At 37.1% G+C, this 17,088-nt stretch overlaps 1 protein-coding gene and 1 pseudogene across 1 annotated transcript; both read left to right on the forward strand.

Moving 5' to 3' along the window:
* The first annotated feature begins 5,962 nt into the window (after positions 1 to 5,962).
* Positions 5,963 to 8,118, forward strand: LOC143551749 (short chain aldehyde dehydrogenase 1-like). Its single transcript, XM_077042118.1, has 3 exons — positions 5,963 to 6,376; positions 6,553 to 6,824; positions 7,512 to 8,118. Exons 1-3 carry the CDS (start codon positions 6,330 to 6,332, stop codon positions 8,042 to 8,044), a joined length of 852 nt encoding a protein of 283 aa, XP_076898233.1. The 5' UTR covers positions 5,963 to 6,329; the 3' UTR covers positions 8,045 to 8,118.
* Positions 8,119 to 12,579: 4,461 nt separating this feature from the next.
* Positions 12,580 to 16,434, forward strand: LOC143551752 (secoisolariciresinol dehydrogenase pseudogene; annotated as a pseudogene).
* Positions 16,435 to 17,088: the final 654 nt, after the last annotated feature.

Genomic DNA, 17,088 nt, shown 5'->3' on the forward strand with positions numbered 1-17,088 from the left:
TTGTAAGTTGTAAGTTGTAAGTTGTAACATCATGGATGTGGTGGTATGGAAATAATTATTAATAAAGTTTTAATATTGATATGTAACTATGTAAGTGATGGGATGCTACATTTATCCATGTTGTAGTTGGTTTCATTTTGTTTTGTGTTTGCATGGTCCATAAATAGGAGCTTTTCCATTATGAATTTTAAAAAGAGTGGCGAAGTATAGGCTTAGTCACAGACTCACAGCAGTGAACAAAGTCACGGATCCAATTTCTCGGGAGTGATCGTGTTCAATAACTATAATTTTTTTTGGATAAAATCGTGAAAATTTATCCTACTAAGGGCGGACGGGGCACCGCGTGGTGGCCTCCCCATCACGCGTGGTGGCCCTTAGCACACCGCCACCGCCCCCTTGTCACGCTGAAAAGAGGGTGTTTGCGTGATGGTTGTCACGCGTGATGATGGGTGTATTCCAAGAAAAAGATCCGTTGGATGTAGCCGTTGGAGGAGTGGGTGGGGGGGGGGGTTCCTCCTTATGAATGTTCGCCGGAAAAAGAAGAACAGGTGGTGGAAGATAATATTCGCCGGAAAAAGATGACGGAAAATGAAAATGCCCGCCGGAAAAAGATGAAATGGACGGCTGAGATTAGATCTGATGATAAATAAACAAACAAAACGGTGTCGTGTTCCTCCTTTCATCTCAAATCTCAGATCTTCATGGGAAGAAGAAGAGAAGAAAAATGAGTTTGGGATTGGTTTGGTTTTTGGGTTGTTTGGTTTGGTTGGGTTTATGTTATTATGTGTTATTATTTTCTTGTTCCTCCTTTTATGTTATTTTTAGGAAGTGGGTTTTGGTTGGATTTGAGTGAAATCGGTGAAGGTGGGATGAAGGTGGCTGGAAAATTGGCCGGAAAAAGGTCCGGTGAAAGTGGGATGAATGTGGCGGAAAAAGGTCCATCACACCACACCACACCACCCCTACCAAATTCTATCAAAATGTGATGGATTTGGGGTTGGTGATGTGGCACATTTTAATTGGGTGGGGTGTGTGATGAGTTTTGCACCACCCCTCCCCCCTAAGCGTAAAAATGACAGTGAGTGAGGTCACCCTCAATTCTTTCTTATACTTCGCCCCTGGTTAAGAAAGAATTTAGTTTACCGAAGTCTTTTATGTATCCTCTTATAGTTTCTTCTCGGTTCTTACTTTTGGTCCACTCTATACATAGAGATGGGCAAAAAAACCGGTTGGTGAACCGGTTCAACGGTTTAAACCGAAAACCGGTTTTTACAAAAACTGGTTATTTAAAAACCGGTTTGACCGGTTTAGTAACCGCCGGTTCGTATATCGGTTACAAGTTCTAGAGAAAAAACCGGTTACTGAACCGGTTATGGAAAAAACCGGTTATTATGAAAAAAACCGGTTATTTAAAAAAAACCGGTTAATTAAAAAAACCAGTTATTAACCGGTTCTAACCGGTTTCTAAACCGGTCCTAACCGGTTAGACCGGTCCGAGTTTTGCACCAAAAAAACCGGTTAATAAACCGGTCCGGTTATTTAAAAACCGGTTTTTTTCCAGGCCAAGAAAAACCGGTCCGGTTATTAACCGAACCGGTTTTTTTAAAGAAACCGATTTGTGCACCTCTATCTATACACATCAAATACTTAAATGGGGACATTGTTCTTATTGTTGACAAAAAAAAATCAATAATAATTAAAATACAATAAAAACTAGACTTGATTGTTGGGATGAAGCGAAGCGAGGCGAGGTGTTCCACTAAATCTGCCTGAAAATTATTGTTGTTTCTTAATTGCGTATTTTCCGTTGGCTTGCATTGTTTTTGTTTGTAAATAACTTCTTCTGATCAAATTGTCGCCTCAAACTCATTTTCACTAAACTCACAAATCGTTTGGCTTTGATCCTATAGTGTCATGTTATGTAGAATTATGCACATGTGCGTCAGTGCGTGGCTCGTTTCATTCTATGAAGTTTCTATGTACATATTGGGTTTTTCAATATATTCCAACGTTGTGTGGGAACATTGAATGTCCGTTTTAATATCCTTTTCTAGTATTTTCTTATGACGTTTTAAAGTGGGCTCTGTCTATATCTAGGGCAGGTAAAGGAGTTTGACAAGCCCACTTGGGATATATATTGTTAGTTGCAACTTTAGACACATTTATAAGTTATAACATTCTAAACAATCAATTGTTACCATATATCATTCATTTGTCATATCCATATCTAATTATTGTTTTTGTAAGTGCGGAGCGGTCATGAGGGATTACAATTGGCTTTGAACAGAATTTCAACGATTCAAGAAGGAAAAAGTTGTAGAGAGAATAAGCTAAAACAATACAATTTAGTTTGATTGGCATCATGAAAAAAATGAGGGATAAATTAGTTGTGTGTGAGAGAGAACATTGAAATTGAATTAATCAATTAATCAAACATTCAAATGGGTCTTTATGGGCCAAGCCTTGATCACGTTTGTGAAAATTAAAAGAAAGATTGGAAGTTTAGGTCTAATGGGCTTCACTTAAACTATGCCATGGGCCTTGTGCTAATCAGTTTGAGTGGCCTGAGGTAGAGGTGCACAAATCGGATTTTTTTATAATACCCGGGTTCGGGTATAAACCGGTTTCGGGTATGATCGGGTATTGGAAAATCGGGTATTGAGATAAATCGGGCAGGGTATTGAAGAGAAAAACTCAACCCTATATACCCGGGTAGGGTATGATCGGGTTCGGGTATTGAAACCGGTTACGACCGGGTATTAATACCCGGTTTTGAATTTGTAACTTTTTTATACATTTTTTTATTTGTTTAAAATTTAATTTTGCTTTGTAATGAATTAAACTATATTATAAAAACATAAATCCACTTAATTACAAATTATTTACTTAGTAATATGCATTTTACAAAAATTTAAACATAAAATTTGTGAAGTAAACACAAAAGTATACTATAAAAACTCATGTATTATTTCGGGTATTAGAAAATTGGTATCGGGTATCGGGTATAACCGGGTATCGGGTATAGGGTATGACCGGGTCCGAGTATATACGGGTATAAATCGGGTATGGTTCCGGGTACGAGTATTGACCTCAAAATGCATACCCTATCCATACCCTACGGGTAGGGTCGGTTCGGTTTCGGGTACAGAATATCCGGTATAAAAAAAAACCAGTTCCGGGTATTTTTCGGGTCCGGTTCTGGGTACGGGTTTTTTGTGCACCTCTAGCCTGAGGTAGAGTCGTAGAGGTGCACAAATCGGGTTTTTCAAATACCCAGTTTCAGGTATGGAACTGGGTACGAGTATGACCGAGTAATGAAAAATCGGGTATTGGCAAGACCTGGGTCGGGTTCCGGTCTGGGTATTGTCTCTAAAGGTCATACCCTATGCATCAGGTTCGGGTCGGGTATAGAACCGGGTATTTGAATACCATATCTCCGGGTATTGAAAAAACCTTATTTTCAGGGTTTTGGGCTTTTTTAAGAGGTTGCACTTTTAGGGGTATTTTTTGGGTCTTTTTCAGCTATTTTACAGGTAATTTAGGGTATAGATCGGGTATTTGATAAACCGGGTTTCGAGTATTGGAAAAACCCAGTTCCGGTTTTCGGGTATTACCGGGTACAAATTGGGTCCGGTCCCGGTACGGGTTTTGGTACTGAAATGCATACCATATTCGTACCCTATGAATAGGGTCGGGTATTAAAAACCTGTGTATAAAATAACCGGTTCCGGGGTTGTTTTTCGGATCCGATTCCGAGTTCGGTTTTTTTTTCACCTCTAGCCTGAGCCTCAAACTGAATCAACTTTTAGAAAAGCAATTTTTTTTGTTTGGTTTATGAACTTCAAAGAGAATTAATTGTTAAATTTTACAAGTTATTTGGTTTACGATCATGTCCAGCAAACTATTTTTTTTATGTTTCTTTTAATTTCATGTTTTGATTTAGTTTTCTTTTTTTATTTTATTTTCTCTTATCAATTGAGTAAGCTTTTAAACAATAATAGAATTTTAGTTACATCGAAAATACATTTAATTTTTATTGTCTTTATTATTATTATTGTTATAAATATATAATATTATGGTTATCAATACCTAATATAGATTAGCTTTCTCTTCAAGTTTTCATACACTATATATACATCTCATGTCCCTCTTTGTAATAGACACCAGATTAATAAATCTCTCTTTCTCCCTACATCTCTTACTCTTTTATTGTTTTGCTATTAGGCTAGTTTCACAACACGTTATCAGCACTAGAGATCATCATTGCAACACTATGTTCTTTAACATGTGTAATGATGATCTCGCCTTGTCTGCCCAACCCAACTCGGTGGAAGTTCTAAACCATGTATTTGAAGGGTGTTATATGGCTTCTAAGATTTGGAATTTTATTGGTTGTTGGTTGGATGTATAGCTCCCATTTAATAAGGGGCCTAAAAATATTATTAACTGGCTTGACTCGACTAGATGGGTGCCGAAGAAAAAGACGCCGTTGAGGCGATCAGTTTTACTACATGGTGGATTATATGCAAAGCACGAAATGATACGATGTTTGGTTCACAAATCGATTCCAAAGATACTCTATTTTATTCGATTGTGTTGGTTTCTTTTATGTTGTTCTCATCTCATAATTGTATATTTCATTTGGATTGGATAACGTGACTTAAAAACCAGTTACTTATCATGTAACTTTGGTTTTACCCTCGGTTAGGATTTTCTAACAGAGTGTATTTTTTATACAAGTTTGCCTTTCTTTAAAATCCTCGGTTTTCAATTCGCTTTAGGCCCCTATAATGGTTGAGCCGTGCCCTTTCCCAACTCGAACAACCTGGAAATTTTTAAGTTCAATCCTATGAAATTGGAGTATTTAAAATTAGGGAACCCCTTAAAAAATTCTTGGATCCGTTTGTTAAGATATCACATGAACTCTGTTTTTCATAGAATACGATATCGATATTGAAAAGAAAACATTCAATCTCACATCAAACTGAAATAGTAAGATAGCAAATTATGCAAAGTTGGTAACAATATTGATAAAACATTTAAGTAGAAAAAATGTTTATGCTAATTTGGTAACAATATTGAAAAGACAAACTTGGATCTCACAACAAACTAAAATAGTAAGATAGCAAATTATGCAAATTTGGTAACAATATTGATAATAGGCTCCTATATATATATACATTCGAGTAAATAAAATGTTTATGCAAATTTGGGTCATCATAAATATAATGAAAATTATGAGTTATAAATGGCTAGTCCTCTTTTCGTCTTAATTAGCCACACAAAGTATTAATCGTCCTTGTTTTTAGGTTCCAACTGGCCAATTATATTTTGATAATTCTAACTTTTTGTAATTGACTGATAATAATCTCATCTCAGAATTAGCTGTTACCGGCTCCACATTTCACACAAACTGTTTCCATTGGACCTTGGTAAAAAAAAAATAACTTCGTTGAAGTTTTTCTAAATTTCAAACTGATGTCTTAAGGCTCTTGATCAGAATGAGGATACGAGTCGAATACTGTAAAACTTACCTCGAATGGTGCTTCAAACGACTTGCTTTTCGTTAATTTGAAGTTTAAACACCCTAATTCGTTAGGATTCTGTTAGTCGCGGACCGTTGGGAACAAATATGATAAAATGTTGGATCGTTATCAGTCAATTAATTAATTGGGATCGACAGGACAAAAAATAACAGCTGAGATTAATAAAAATCAATACACTAAATTTTATTTAGTTTCTCTAGTTTTATTGATGGCAACAAATTTCATATATTCTTTTATGAAAAATAAAATAATCTGCTCATTGTATTCTTAAACTAATAAAAATAAAAGATTGTATCATATTTTAATGTGCTTTAGCTCAACTGACATTGGACATTTTGACGGAATTTGCTCAAGTTCGAATCTGATTTCAACCAAGTTTCACCGCATTGGGCCTTTGAGCGACATGTCTCCCCCCAAACTGTAGATGGTGAGCATGAGTAACCCAACGATGTATGTGATCGCATGTGTATGAGACCACCTTTTTCCATTGGTGGCACTGGGTAGTCGGACTTTATTCGTTGGTCGTTAAAAGTACAAATATTGTATGTTGTTTGAAAGCTTCGATAAATCGATGCGTACATCACCTGCCTAGTACACTCTATATCTAATCTATATAACGCTATCTGCCTAACTTTTTATTGTGAACGACTATCAGCTTAACTTGTTACGTGCCAACAGCCTTTTAAGCTTTCTAGAAATGTTAGATTTTTCTTTATAACTAAACACCTACAAATATAACCCATAAATTGCATATAGTCACCATTTTCTGCCATAGATTTTAACATGAACTCCCTTTTGTGTAATACTTCATCATCCCCATGTACCAAAAGGTCATTTTATTATTATTATTATTATTATTATTATTATTATTATTATTATTTATTTCATTCTTTGTGAACGGCAAAACTTGAACTCTCACAATTTAAAAGACTCTTACAATTTTAGTTTTGTTTAATTTTATGCGTTTACTTTTACTAATTAACTAATTCATTCTACGTGCTTACAGATTAAAAGATAAAGTCGCCATAGTCACTGGCGGTGCTAGTGGTTTTGGAGAAAGCACGGTGAGGCTTTTCACCCAACACGGGGCCAAAGTGGTGATCGCAGACATCCAAGACGAACTAGGAACTTTCGTTTGTCAAGACCTAGTTTCTAAGTTCGGAAATGATTGTGTCATGTATATTCATTGTGACGTTTCTAAAGATTCCGATGTTAAGAACCTCGTAGACACCACCGTTTCTAAATATGGGAAGCTTGATATCATGTTCAACAACGCAGGTATCTTCGATGACCCAATCAACCCCATTTTAATCACAAGTATCGAAAATTTCAAACGTGTTTTCAATGTAAACGTGTGTTCGTTTCATTGCTGGAGTCATGGTCCTTGTGAAGTGTGGGTGATTATATTAAGCAAAAATTACCAAAATTGGCATATTTGACTAAAGAGTTTACACAATAGGCATAGAAAAAAAAATACCCAATAGGATTTGTCCACGTAAGCTCTTTCGGCACCAAGTGAGCTCAACATGTCTTCTTTTCAAGATGACTTGGTGAATCTCTTATGATGCCATGCAGGGGAGGCTCGGAGGGTGTGCGAGCTGCACCATCGGTCGGGGCACATAAGTTTCGGGGGCACAAACGTTTTTATACATATTACATATATATGTTTTTTTGTTGTTAAAAATAAGGTTATTTGCAATAGTTTATGAGATAATTGCATGCTCAGAGTGGTTTATGCTTATAATAAGTTGATCGATAAAAGTTATATCCATGTACATTAACAAATAATTTTTTTTTGTTAAGGCTTACGGGCCTTTTTATTTGGCTCGGCCGAGATATTTAAATTCTCGAAGACGGCCCTGATGACATGTGCTCCAGACTTCCAGTTAGGCTAACTGGTTATCTAAGTTATTCATTTTGGTCCCTGCACTTCATCTTCTTGTGATATCATGCTCAACGACGCAGGTATCTCTGGCGACTCAAATGGCACAATCCTAAACTCAAGCGTCGAAAATTTCAAACGTGTTTTGGATGTAAACGTGCTTGGTTCATTCTTGGGAGCCAAACACGCTGCTCGAGTCATGATCCCAGAGAAGCGTGGGGTGATTTTGTTTACTTCGAGTGTGGTGTCCGTGGTTGCTTGTGGAACAACTCACGTGTACACTGCGTCAAAGTACTCGGTGGTGGGCATGATGAAGAACTTATGTGTGGAGTTGGGAGAATATGGTATACGAGTGAACTGTATTTCGCCTTATGGTGTGGCTACACCGCTTTTGGTTAATGCACTCGGGATGGAGAAGGCGGTGGTGGATGAATGTGTGCGTGCTTCGGCTGTTTTGAAAGGCGTGGCACCGACGGTGGAGGATGTGGCGATGGCAGCATTGTATTTAGGGAGTGATGAGAGTAAGTTTGTAAGTGGAGTTAACTTGGTGGTGGATGGTGGTTATAGCATTGTTAATCAGTCACTTATAACAGAGATCAAAAGGTCAATGTCTTAAGAATCATAACTTTTGAACTATAGTTTAATGTTACTTTGAATATTTTGTGTATTACTTTCCTTTGCTATTGTAAGTTGTAAGTTGTAAGTTGTAAGTTGTAACATCATGGATGTGGTGGTATGGAAATAATTATTAATAAAGTTTTAATATTGATATGTAACTATGTAAGTGATGGGATGCTACATTTATCCATGTTGTAGTTGGTTTCATTTTGTTTTGTGTTTGCATGGTCCATAAATAGGAGCTTTTCCATTATGAATTTTAAAAAGAGTGGCGAAGTATGGGCTTAGTCACAGACTCACAGCAGTGAACAAAGTCACGGATCCAATTTCTCGGGAGTGATCGTGTTCAATAACTATAATTTTTTTTGGATAAAATCGTGAAAATTTATCCTACTAAGGGCGGACGGGGCACCGCGTGGTGGCCTCCCCATCACGCGTGGTGGCCCTTAGCACACCGCCACCGCCCCCTTGTCACGCTGAAAAGAGGGTGTTTGCGTGATGGTTGTCACGCGTGATGATGGGTGTATTCCAAGAAAAAGATCCGTTGGATGTAGCCGTTGGAGGAGTGGGTGGGGGGGGGGGGGTTCCTCCTTATGAATGTTCGCCGGAAAAAGAAGAACAGGTGGTGGAAGATAATATTCGCCGGAAAAAGATGACGGAAAATGAAAATGCCCGCCGGAAAAAGATGAAATGGACGGCTGAGATTAGATCTGATGATAAATAAACAAACAAAACGGTGTCGTGTTCCTCCTTTCATCTCAAATCTCAGATCTTCATGGGAAGAAGAAGAGAAGAAAAATGAGTTTGGGATTGGTTTGGTTTTTGGGTTGTTTGGTTTGGTTGGGTTTATGTTATTATGTGTTATTATTTTCTTGTTCCTCCTTTTATGTTATTTTTAGGAAGTGGGTTTTGGTTGGATTTGAGTGAAATCGGTGAAGGTGGGATGAAGGTGGCTGGAAAATTGGCCGGAAAAAGGTCCGGTGAAAGTGGGATGAATGTGGCGGAAAAAGGTCCATCACACCACACCACCCCTACCAAATTCTATCAAAATGTGATGGATTTGGGGTTGGTGATGTGGCACATTTTAATTGGGTGGGGTGTGTGATGAGTTTTGCACCACCCCTCCCCCCTAAGCGTAAAAATGACAGTGAGTGAGGTCACCCTCAATTCTTTCTTATACTTCGCCCCTGGTTAAGAAAGAATTTAGTTTACCGAAGTCTTTTATGTATCCTCTTATAGTTTCTTCTCGGTTCTTACTTTTGGTCCACTCTATACATAGAGATGGGCAAAAAAACCGGTTGGTGAACCGGTTCAACGGTTTAAACCGAAAACCGGTTTTTACAAAAACTGGTTATTTAAAAACCGGTTTGACCGGTTTAGTAACCGCCGGTTCGTATATCGGTTACAAGTTCTAGAGAAAAAACCGGTTACTGAACCGGTTATGGAAAAAACCGGTTATTATGAAAAAAACCGGTTATTTAAAAAAAACCGGTTAATTAAAAAAACCAGTTATTAACCGGTTCTAACCGGTTTCTAAACCGGTCCTAACCGGTTAGACCGGTCCGAGTTTTGCACCAAAAAAACCGGTTAATAAACCGGTCCGGTTATTTAAAAACCGGTTTTTTTCCAGGCCAAGAAAAACCGGTCCGGTTATTAACCGAACCGGTTTTTTTAAAGAAACCGATTTGTGCACCTCTATCTATACACATCAAATACTTAAATGGGGACATTGTTCTTATTGTTGACAAAAAAAAATCAATAATAATTAAAATACAATAAAAACTAGACTTGATTGTTGGGATGAAGCGAAGCGAGGCGAGGTGTTCCACTAAATCTGCCTGAAAATTATTGTTGTTTCTTAATTGCGTATTTTCCGTTGGCTTGCATTGTTTTTGTTTGTAAATAACTTCTTCTGATCAAATTGTCGCCTCAAACTCATTTTCACTAAACTCACAAATCGTTTGGCTTTGATCCTATAGTGTCATGTTATGTAGAATTATGCACATGTGCGTCAGTGCGTGGCTCGTTTCATTCTATGAAGTTTCTATGTACATATTGGGTTTTTCAATATATTCCAACGTTGTGTGGGAACATTGAATGTCCGTTTTAATATCCTTTTCTAGTATTTTCTTATGACGTTTTAAAGTGGGCTCTGTCTATATCTAGGGCAGGTAAAGGAGTTTGACAAGCCCACTTGGGATATATATTGTTAGTTGCAACTTTAGACACATTTATAAGTTATAACATTCTAAACAATCAATTGTTACCATATATCATTCATTTGTCATATCCATATCTAATTATTGTTTTTGTAAGTGCGGAGCGGTCATGAGGGATTACAATTGGCTTTGAACAGAATTTCAACGATTCAAGAAGGAAAAAGTTGTAGAGAGAATAAGCTAAAACAATACAATTTAGTTTGATTGGCATCATGAAAAAAATGAGGGATAAATTAGTTGTGTGTGAGAGAGAACATTGAAATTGAATTAATCAATTAATCAAACATTCAAATGGGTCTTTATGGGCCAAGCCTTGATCACGTTTGTGAAAATTAAAAGAAAGATTGGAAGTTTAGGTCTAATGGGCTTCACTTAAACTATGCCATGGGCCTTGTGCTAATCAGTTTGAGTGGCCTGAGGTAGAGGTGCACAAATCGGATTTTTTTATAATACCCGGGTTCGGGTATAAACCGGTTTCGGGTATGATCGGGTATTGGAAAATCGGGTATTGAGATAAATCGGGCAGGGTATTGAAGAGAAAAACTCAACCCTATATACCCGGGTAGGGTATGATCGGGTTCGGGTATTGAAACCGGTTACGACCGGGTATTAATACCCGGTTTTGAATTTGTAACTTTTTTATACATTTTTTTATTTGTTTAAAATTTAATTTTGCTTTGTAATGAATTAAACTATATTATAAAAACATAAATCCACTTAATTACAAATTATTTACTTAGTAATATGCATTTTACAAAAATTTAAACATAAAATTTGTGAAGTAAACACAAAAGTATACTATAAAAACTCATGTATTATTTCGGGTATTAGAAAATTGGTATCGGGTATCGGGTATAACCGGGTATCGGGTATAGGGTATGACCGGGTCCGAGTATATACGGGTATAAATCGGGTATGGTTCCGGGTACGAGTATTGACCTCAAAATGCATACCCTATCCATACCCTACGGGTAGGGTCGGTTCGGTTTCGGGTACAGAATATCCGGTATAAAAAAAAACCAGTTCCGGGTATTTTTCGGGTCCGGTTCTGGGTACGGGTTTTTTGTGCACCTCTAGCCTGAGGTAGAGTCGTAGAGGTGCACAAATCGGGTTTTTCAAATACCCAGTTTCAGGTATGGAACTGGGTACGAGTATGACCGAGTAATGAAAAATCGGGTATTGGCAAGACCTGGGTCGGGTTCCGGTCTGGGTATTGTCTCTAAAGGTCATACCCTATGCATCAGGTTCGGGTCGGGTATAGAACCGGGTATTTGAATACCATATCTCCGGGTATTGAAAAAACCTTATTTTCAGGGTTTTGGGCTTTTTTAAGAGGTTGCACTTTTAGGGGTATTTTTTGGGTCTTTTTCAGCTATTTTACAGGTAATTTAGGGTATAGATCGGGTATTTGATAAACCGGGTTTCGAGTATTGGAAAAACCCAGTTCCGGTTTTCGGGTATTACCGGGTACAAATTGGGTCCGGTCCCGGTACGGGTTTTGGTACTGAAATGCATACCATATTCGTACCCTATGAATAGGGTCGGGTATTAAAAACCTGTGTATAAAATAACCGGTTCCGGGGTTGTTTTTCGGATCCGATTCCGAGTTCGGTTTTTTTTTCACCTCTAGCCTGAGCCTCAAACTGAATCAACTTTTAGAAAAGCAATTTTTTTTGTTTGGTTTATGAACTTCAAAGAGAATTAATTGTTAAATTTTACAAGTTATTTGGTTTACGATCATGTCCAGCAAACTATTTTTTTTATGTTTCTTTTAATTTCATGTTTTGATTTAGTTTTCTTTTTTTATTTTATTTTCTCTTATCAATTGAGTAAGCTTTTAAACAATAATAGAATTTTAGTTACATCGAAAATACATTTAATTTTTATTGTCTTTATTATTATTATTGTTATAAATATATAATATTATGGTTATCAATACCTAATATAGATTAGCTTTCTCTTCAAGTTTTCATACACTATATATACATCTCATGTCCCTCTTTGTAATAGACACAAAATTAATAAATCTCTCTTTCTCCCTACATCTCTTACTCTTTTATTGTTTTGCTATTAGGCTAGTTTCACAACACGTTATCAGCACTAGAGATCATCATTGCAACACTATGTTCTTTAACATGTGTAATGATGATCTCGCCTTGTCTGCCCAACCCAACTCGGTGGAAGTTCTAAACCATGTATTTGAAGGGTGTTATATGGCTTCTAAGATTTGGAATTTTATTGGTTGTTGGTTGGATGTATAGCTCCCATTTAATAAGGGGCCTAAAAATATTATTAACTGGCTTGACTCGACTAGATGGGTGCCGAAGAAAAAGACGCCGTTGAGGCGATCAGTTTTACTACATGGTGGATTATATGCAAAGCACGAAATGATACGATGTTTGGTTCACAAATCGATTCCAAAGATACTCTATTTTATTCGATTGTGTTGGTTTCTTTTATGTTGTTCTCATCTCATAATTGTATATTTCATTTGGATTGGATAACGTGACTTAAAAACCAGTTACTTATCATGTAACTTTGGTTTTACCCTCGGTTAGGATTTTCTAACAGAGTGTATTTTTTATACAAGTTTGCCTTTCTTTAAAATCCTCGGTTTTCAATTCGCTTTAGGCCCCTATAATGGTTGAGCCGTGCCCTTTCCCAACTCGAACAACCTGGAAATTTTTAAGTTCAATCCTATGAAATTGGAGTATTTAAAATTAGGGAACCCCTTAAAAAATTCTTGGATCCGTTTGTTAAGATATCACATGAACTCTGTTTTTCATAGAATACGATATCGATATTGAAAAGAAAACATTCAATCTCACATCAAACTGAAATAGTAAGATAGCAAATTATGCAAAGTTGGTAACAATATTGATAAAACATTTAAGTAGAAAAAATGTTTATGCTAATTTGGTAACAATATTGAAAAGACAAACTTGGATCTCACAACAAACTAAAATAGTAAGATAGCAAATTATGCAAATTTGGTAACAATATTGATAATAGGCTCCTATATATATATACATTCGAGTAAATAAAATGTTTATGCAAATTTGGGTCATCATAAATATAATGAAAATTATGAGTTATAAATGGCTAGTCCTCTTTTCGTCTTAATTAGCCACACAAAGTATTAATCGTCCTTGTTTTTAGGTTCCAACTGGCCAATTATATTTTGATAATTCTAACTTTTTGTAATTGACTGATAATAATCTCATCTCAGAATTAGCTGTTACCGGCTCCACATTTCACACAAACTGTTTCCATTGGACCTTGGTAAAAAAAAAATAACTTCGTTGAAGTTTTTCTAAATTTCAAACTGATGTCTTAAGGCTCTTGATCAGAATGAGGATACGAGTCGAATACTGTAAAACTTACCTCGAATGGTGCTTCAAACGACTTGCTTTTCGTTAATTTGAAGTTTAAACACCCTAATTCGTTAGGATTCTGTTAGTCGCGGACCGTTGGGAACAAATATGATAAAATGTTGGATCGTTATCAGTCAATTAATTAATTGGGATCGACAGGACAAAAAATAACAGCTGAGATTAATAAAAATCAATACACTAAATTTTATTTAGTTTCTCTAGTTTTATTGATGGCAACAAATTTCATATATTCTTTTATGAAAAATAAAATAATCTGCTCATTGTATTCTTAAACTAATAAAAATAAAAGATTGTATCATATTTTAATGTGCTTTAGCTCAACTGACATTGGACATTTTGACGGAATTTGCTCAAGTTCGAATCTGATTTCAACCAAGTTTCACCGCATTGGGCCTTTGAGCGACATGTCTCCCCCCAAACTGTAGATGGTGAGCATGAGTAACCCAACGATGTATGTGATCGCATGTGTATGAGACCACCTTTTTCCATTGGTGGCACTGGGTAGTCGGACTTTATTCGTTGGTCGTTAAAAGTACAAATATTGTATGTTGTTTGAAAGCTTCGATAAATCGATGCGTACATCACCTGCCTAGTACACTCTATATCTAATCTATATAACGCTATCTGCCTAACTTTTTATTGTGAACGACTATCAGCTTAACTTGTTACGTGCCAACAGCCTTTTAAGCTTTCTAGAAATGTTAGATTTTTCTTTATAACTAAACACCTACAAATATAACCCATAAATTGCATATAGTCACCATTTTCTGCCATAGATTTTAACATGAACTTCCTTTTGTGTAATACTTCATCATCCCCATGTACCAAAAGGTCATTTTATTATTATTATTATTATTATTATTATTATTATTATTATTATTTATTTCATTCTTTGTGAACGGCAAAACTTGAACTCTCACAATTTAAAAGACTCTTACAATTTTAGTTTTGTTTAATTTTATGCGTTTACTTTTACTAATTAACTAATTCATTCTACGTGCTTACAGATTAAAAGATAAAGTCGCCATAGTCACTGGCGGTGCTAGTGGTTTTGGAGAAAGCACGGTGAGGCTTTTCACCCAACACGGGGCCAAAGTGGTGATCGCAGACATCCAAGACGAACTAGGAACTTTCGTTTGTCAAGACCTAGTTTCTAAGTTCGGAAATGATTGTGTCATGTATATTCATTGTGACGTTTCTAAAGATTCCGATGTTAAGAACCTCGTAGACACCACCGTTTCTAAATATGGGAAGCTTGATATCATGTTCAACAACGCAGGTATCTTCGATGACCCAATCAACCCCATTTTAATCACAAGTATCGAAAATTTCAAACGTGTTTTCAATGTAAACGTGTGTTCGTTTCATTGCTGGAGTCATGGTCCTTGTGAAGTGTGGGTGATTATATTAAGCAAAAATTACCAAAATTGGCATATTTGACTAAAGAGTTTACACAATAGGCATAGAAAAAAAAATACCCAATAGGATTTGTCCACGTAAGCTCTTTCGGCACCAAGTGAGCTCAACATGTCTTCTTTTCAAGATGACTTGGTGAATCTCTTATGATGCCATGCAGGGGAGGCTCGGAGGGTGTGCGAGCTGCACCATCGGTCGGGGCACATAAGTTTCGGGGGCACAAACGTTTTTATACATATTACATATATATGTTTTTTTGTTGTTAAAAATAAGGTTATTTGCAATAGTTTATGAGATAATTGCATGCTCAGAGTGGTTTATGCTTATAATAAGTTGATCGATAAAAGTTATATCCATGTACATTAACAAATAATTTTTTTTTGTTAAGGCTTACGGGCCTTTTTATTTGGCTCGGCCGAGATATTTAAATTCTCGAAGACGGCCCTGATGACATGTGCTCCAGACTTCCAGTTAGGCTAACTGGTTATCTAAGTTATTCATTTTGGTCCCTGCACTTCATCTTCTTGTGATATCATGCTCAACGACGCAGGTATCTCTGGCGACTCAAATGGCACAATCCTAAACTCAAGCGTCGAAAATTTCAAACGTGTTTTGGATGTAAACGTGCTTGGTTCATTCTTGGGAGCCAAACACGCTGCTCGAGTCATGATCCCAGAGAAGCGTGGGGTGATTTTGTTTACTTCGAGTGTGGTGTCCGTGGTTGCTTGTGGAACAACTCACGTGTACACTGCGTCAAAGTACTCGGTGGTGGGCATGATGAAGAACTTATGTGTGGAGTTGGGAGAATATGGTATACGAGTGAACTGTATTTCGCCTTATGGTGTGGCTACACCGCTTTTGGTTAATGCACTCGGGATGGAGAAGGCGGTGGTGGATGAATGTGTGCGTGCTTCGGCTGTTTTGAAAGGCGTGGCACCGACGGTGGAGGATGTGGCGATGGCAGCATTGTATTTAGGGAGTGATGAGAGTAAGTTTGTAAGTGGAGTTAACTTGGTGGTGGATGGTGGTTATAGCATTGTTAATCAGTCACTTATAACAGAGATCAAAAGGTCAATGTCTTAAGAATCATAACTTTTGAACTATAGTTTAATGTTACTTTGAATATTTTGTGTATTACTTTCCTTTGCTATTGTAAGTTGTAAGTTGTAACATCATGGATGTGGTGGTATGGAAATAATTATTAATAAAGTTTTAATATTGATATGTAACTATGTAAGTGATGGGATGCTACATTTATCCATGTTGTAGTTGGTTTCATTTTGTTTTGTGTTTGCATGGTCCTTAAATAGGAGCTTTTCCATTATGAATTTTAAAAAGAGTGGCGAAGTATGGGCTTAGTCACAGACTCACAGCAGTGAACAAAGTCACGGATCCAATTTCTCGGGAGTGATCGTGTTCAATAACTATAATTTTTTTTGGATAAAATCGTGAAAATTTATCCTACTAAGGGCGGACGGGGCACCGCGTGGTGGCCTCCCCATCACGCGTGGTGGCCCTTAGCACACCGCCACCGCCCCCTTGTCACGCTGAAAAGAGGGTGTTTGCGTGATGGTTGTCACGCGTGATGATGGGTGTGTTCCAAGAAAAAGATCCGTTGGATGTAGCCGTTGGAGGAGTGGGTGGGGGGGGGGGGGTTCCTCCTTATGAATGTTCGCCGGAAAAAGAAGAACAGGTGGTGGAAGATAATATTCGCCGGAAAAAGATGACGGAAAATGAAAATGCCCGCCGGAAAAAGATGAAATGGACGGCTGAGATTAGATCTGATGATAAATAAACAAACAAAACGGTGTCGTGTTCCTCCTTTCATCTCAAATCTCAGATCTTCATGGGAAGAAGAAGAGAAGAAAAATGAGTTTGGGATTGGTTTGGTTTTTGGGTTGTTTGGTTTGGTTGGGTTTATGTTATTATGTGTTATTATTTTCTTGTTCCTCCTTTTATGTTATTTTTAGGAAGTGGGTTTTGGTTGGATTTGAGTGAAATCGGTGAAGGTG

This window comes from Bidens hawaiensis, unplaced genomic scaffold, assembly GCF_021521415.1.
Source record: "Bidens hawaiensis isolate Kalapana, Puna unplaced genomic scaffold, B.hawaiensis_p1.1 tig00016565_1, whole genome shotgun sequence".
In the NCBI taxonomy this organism is placed as follows: domain Eukaryota; kingdom Viridiplantae; phylum Streptophyta; class Magnoliopsida; order Asterales; family Asteraceae; genus Bidens; species Bidens hawaiensis.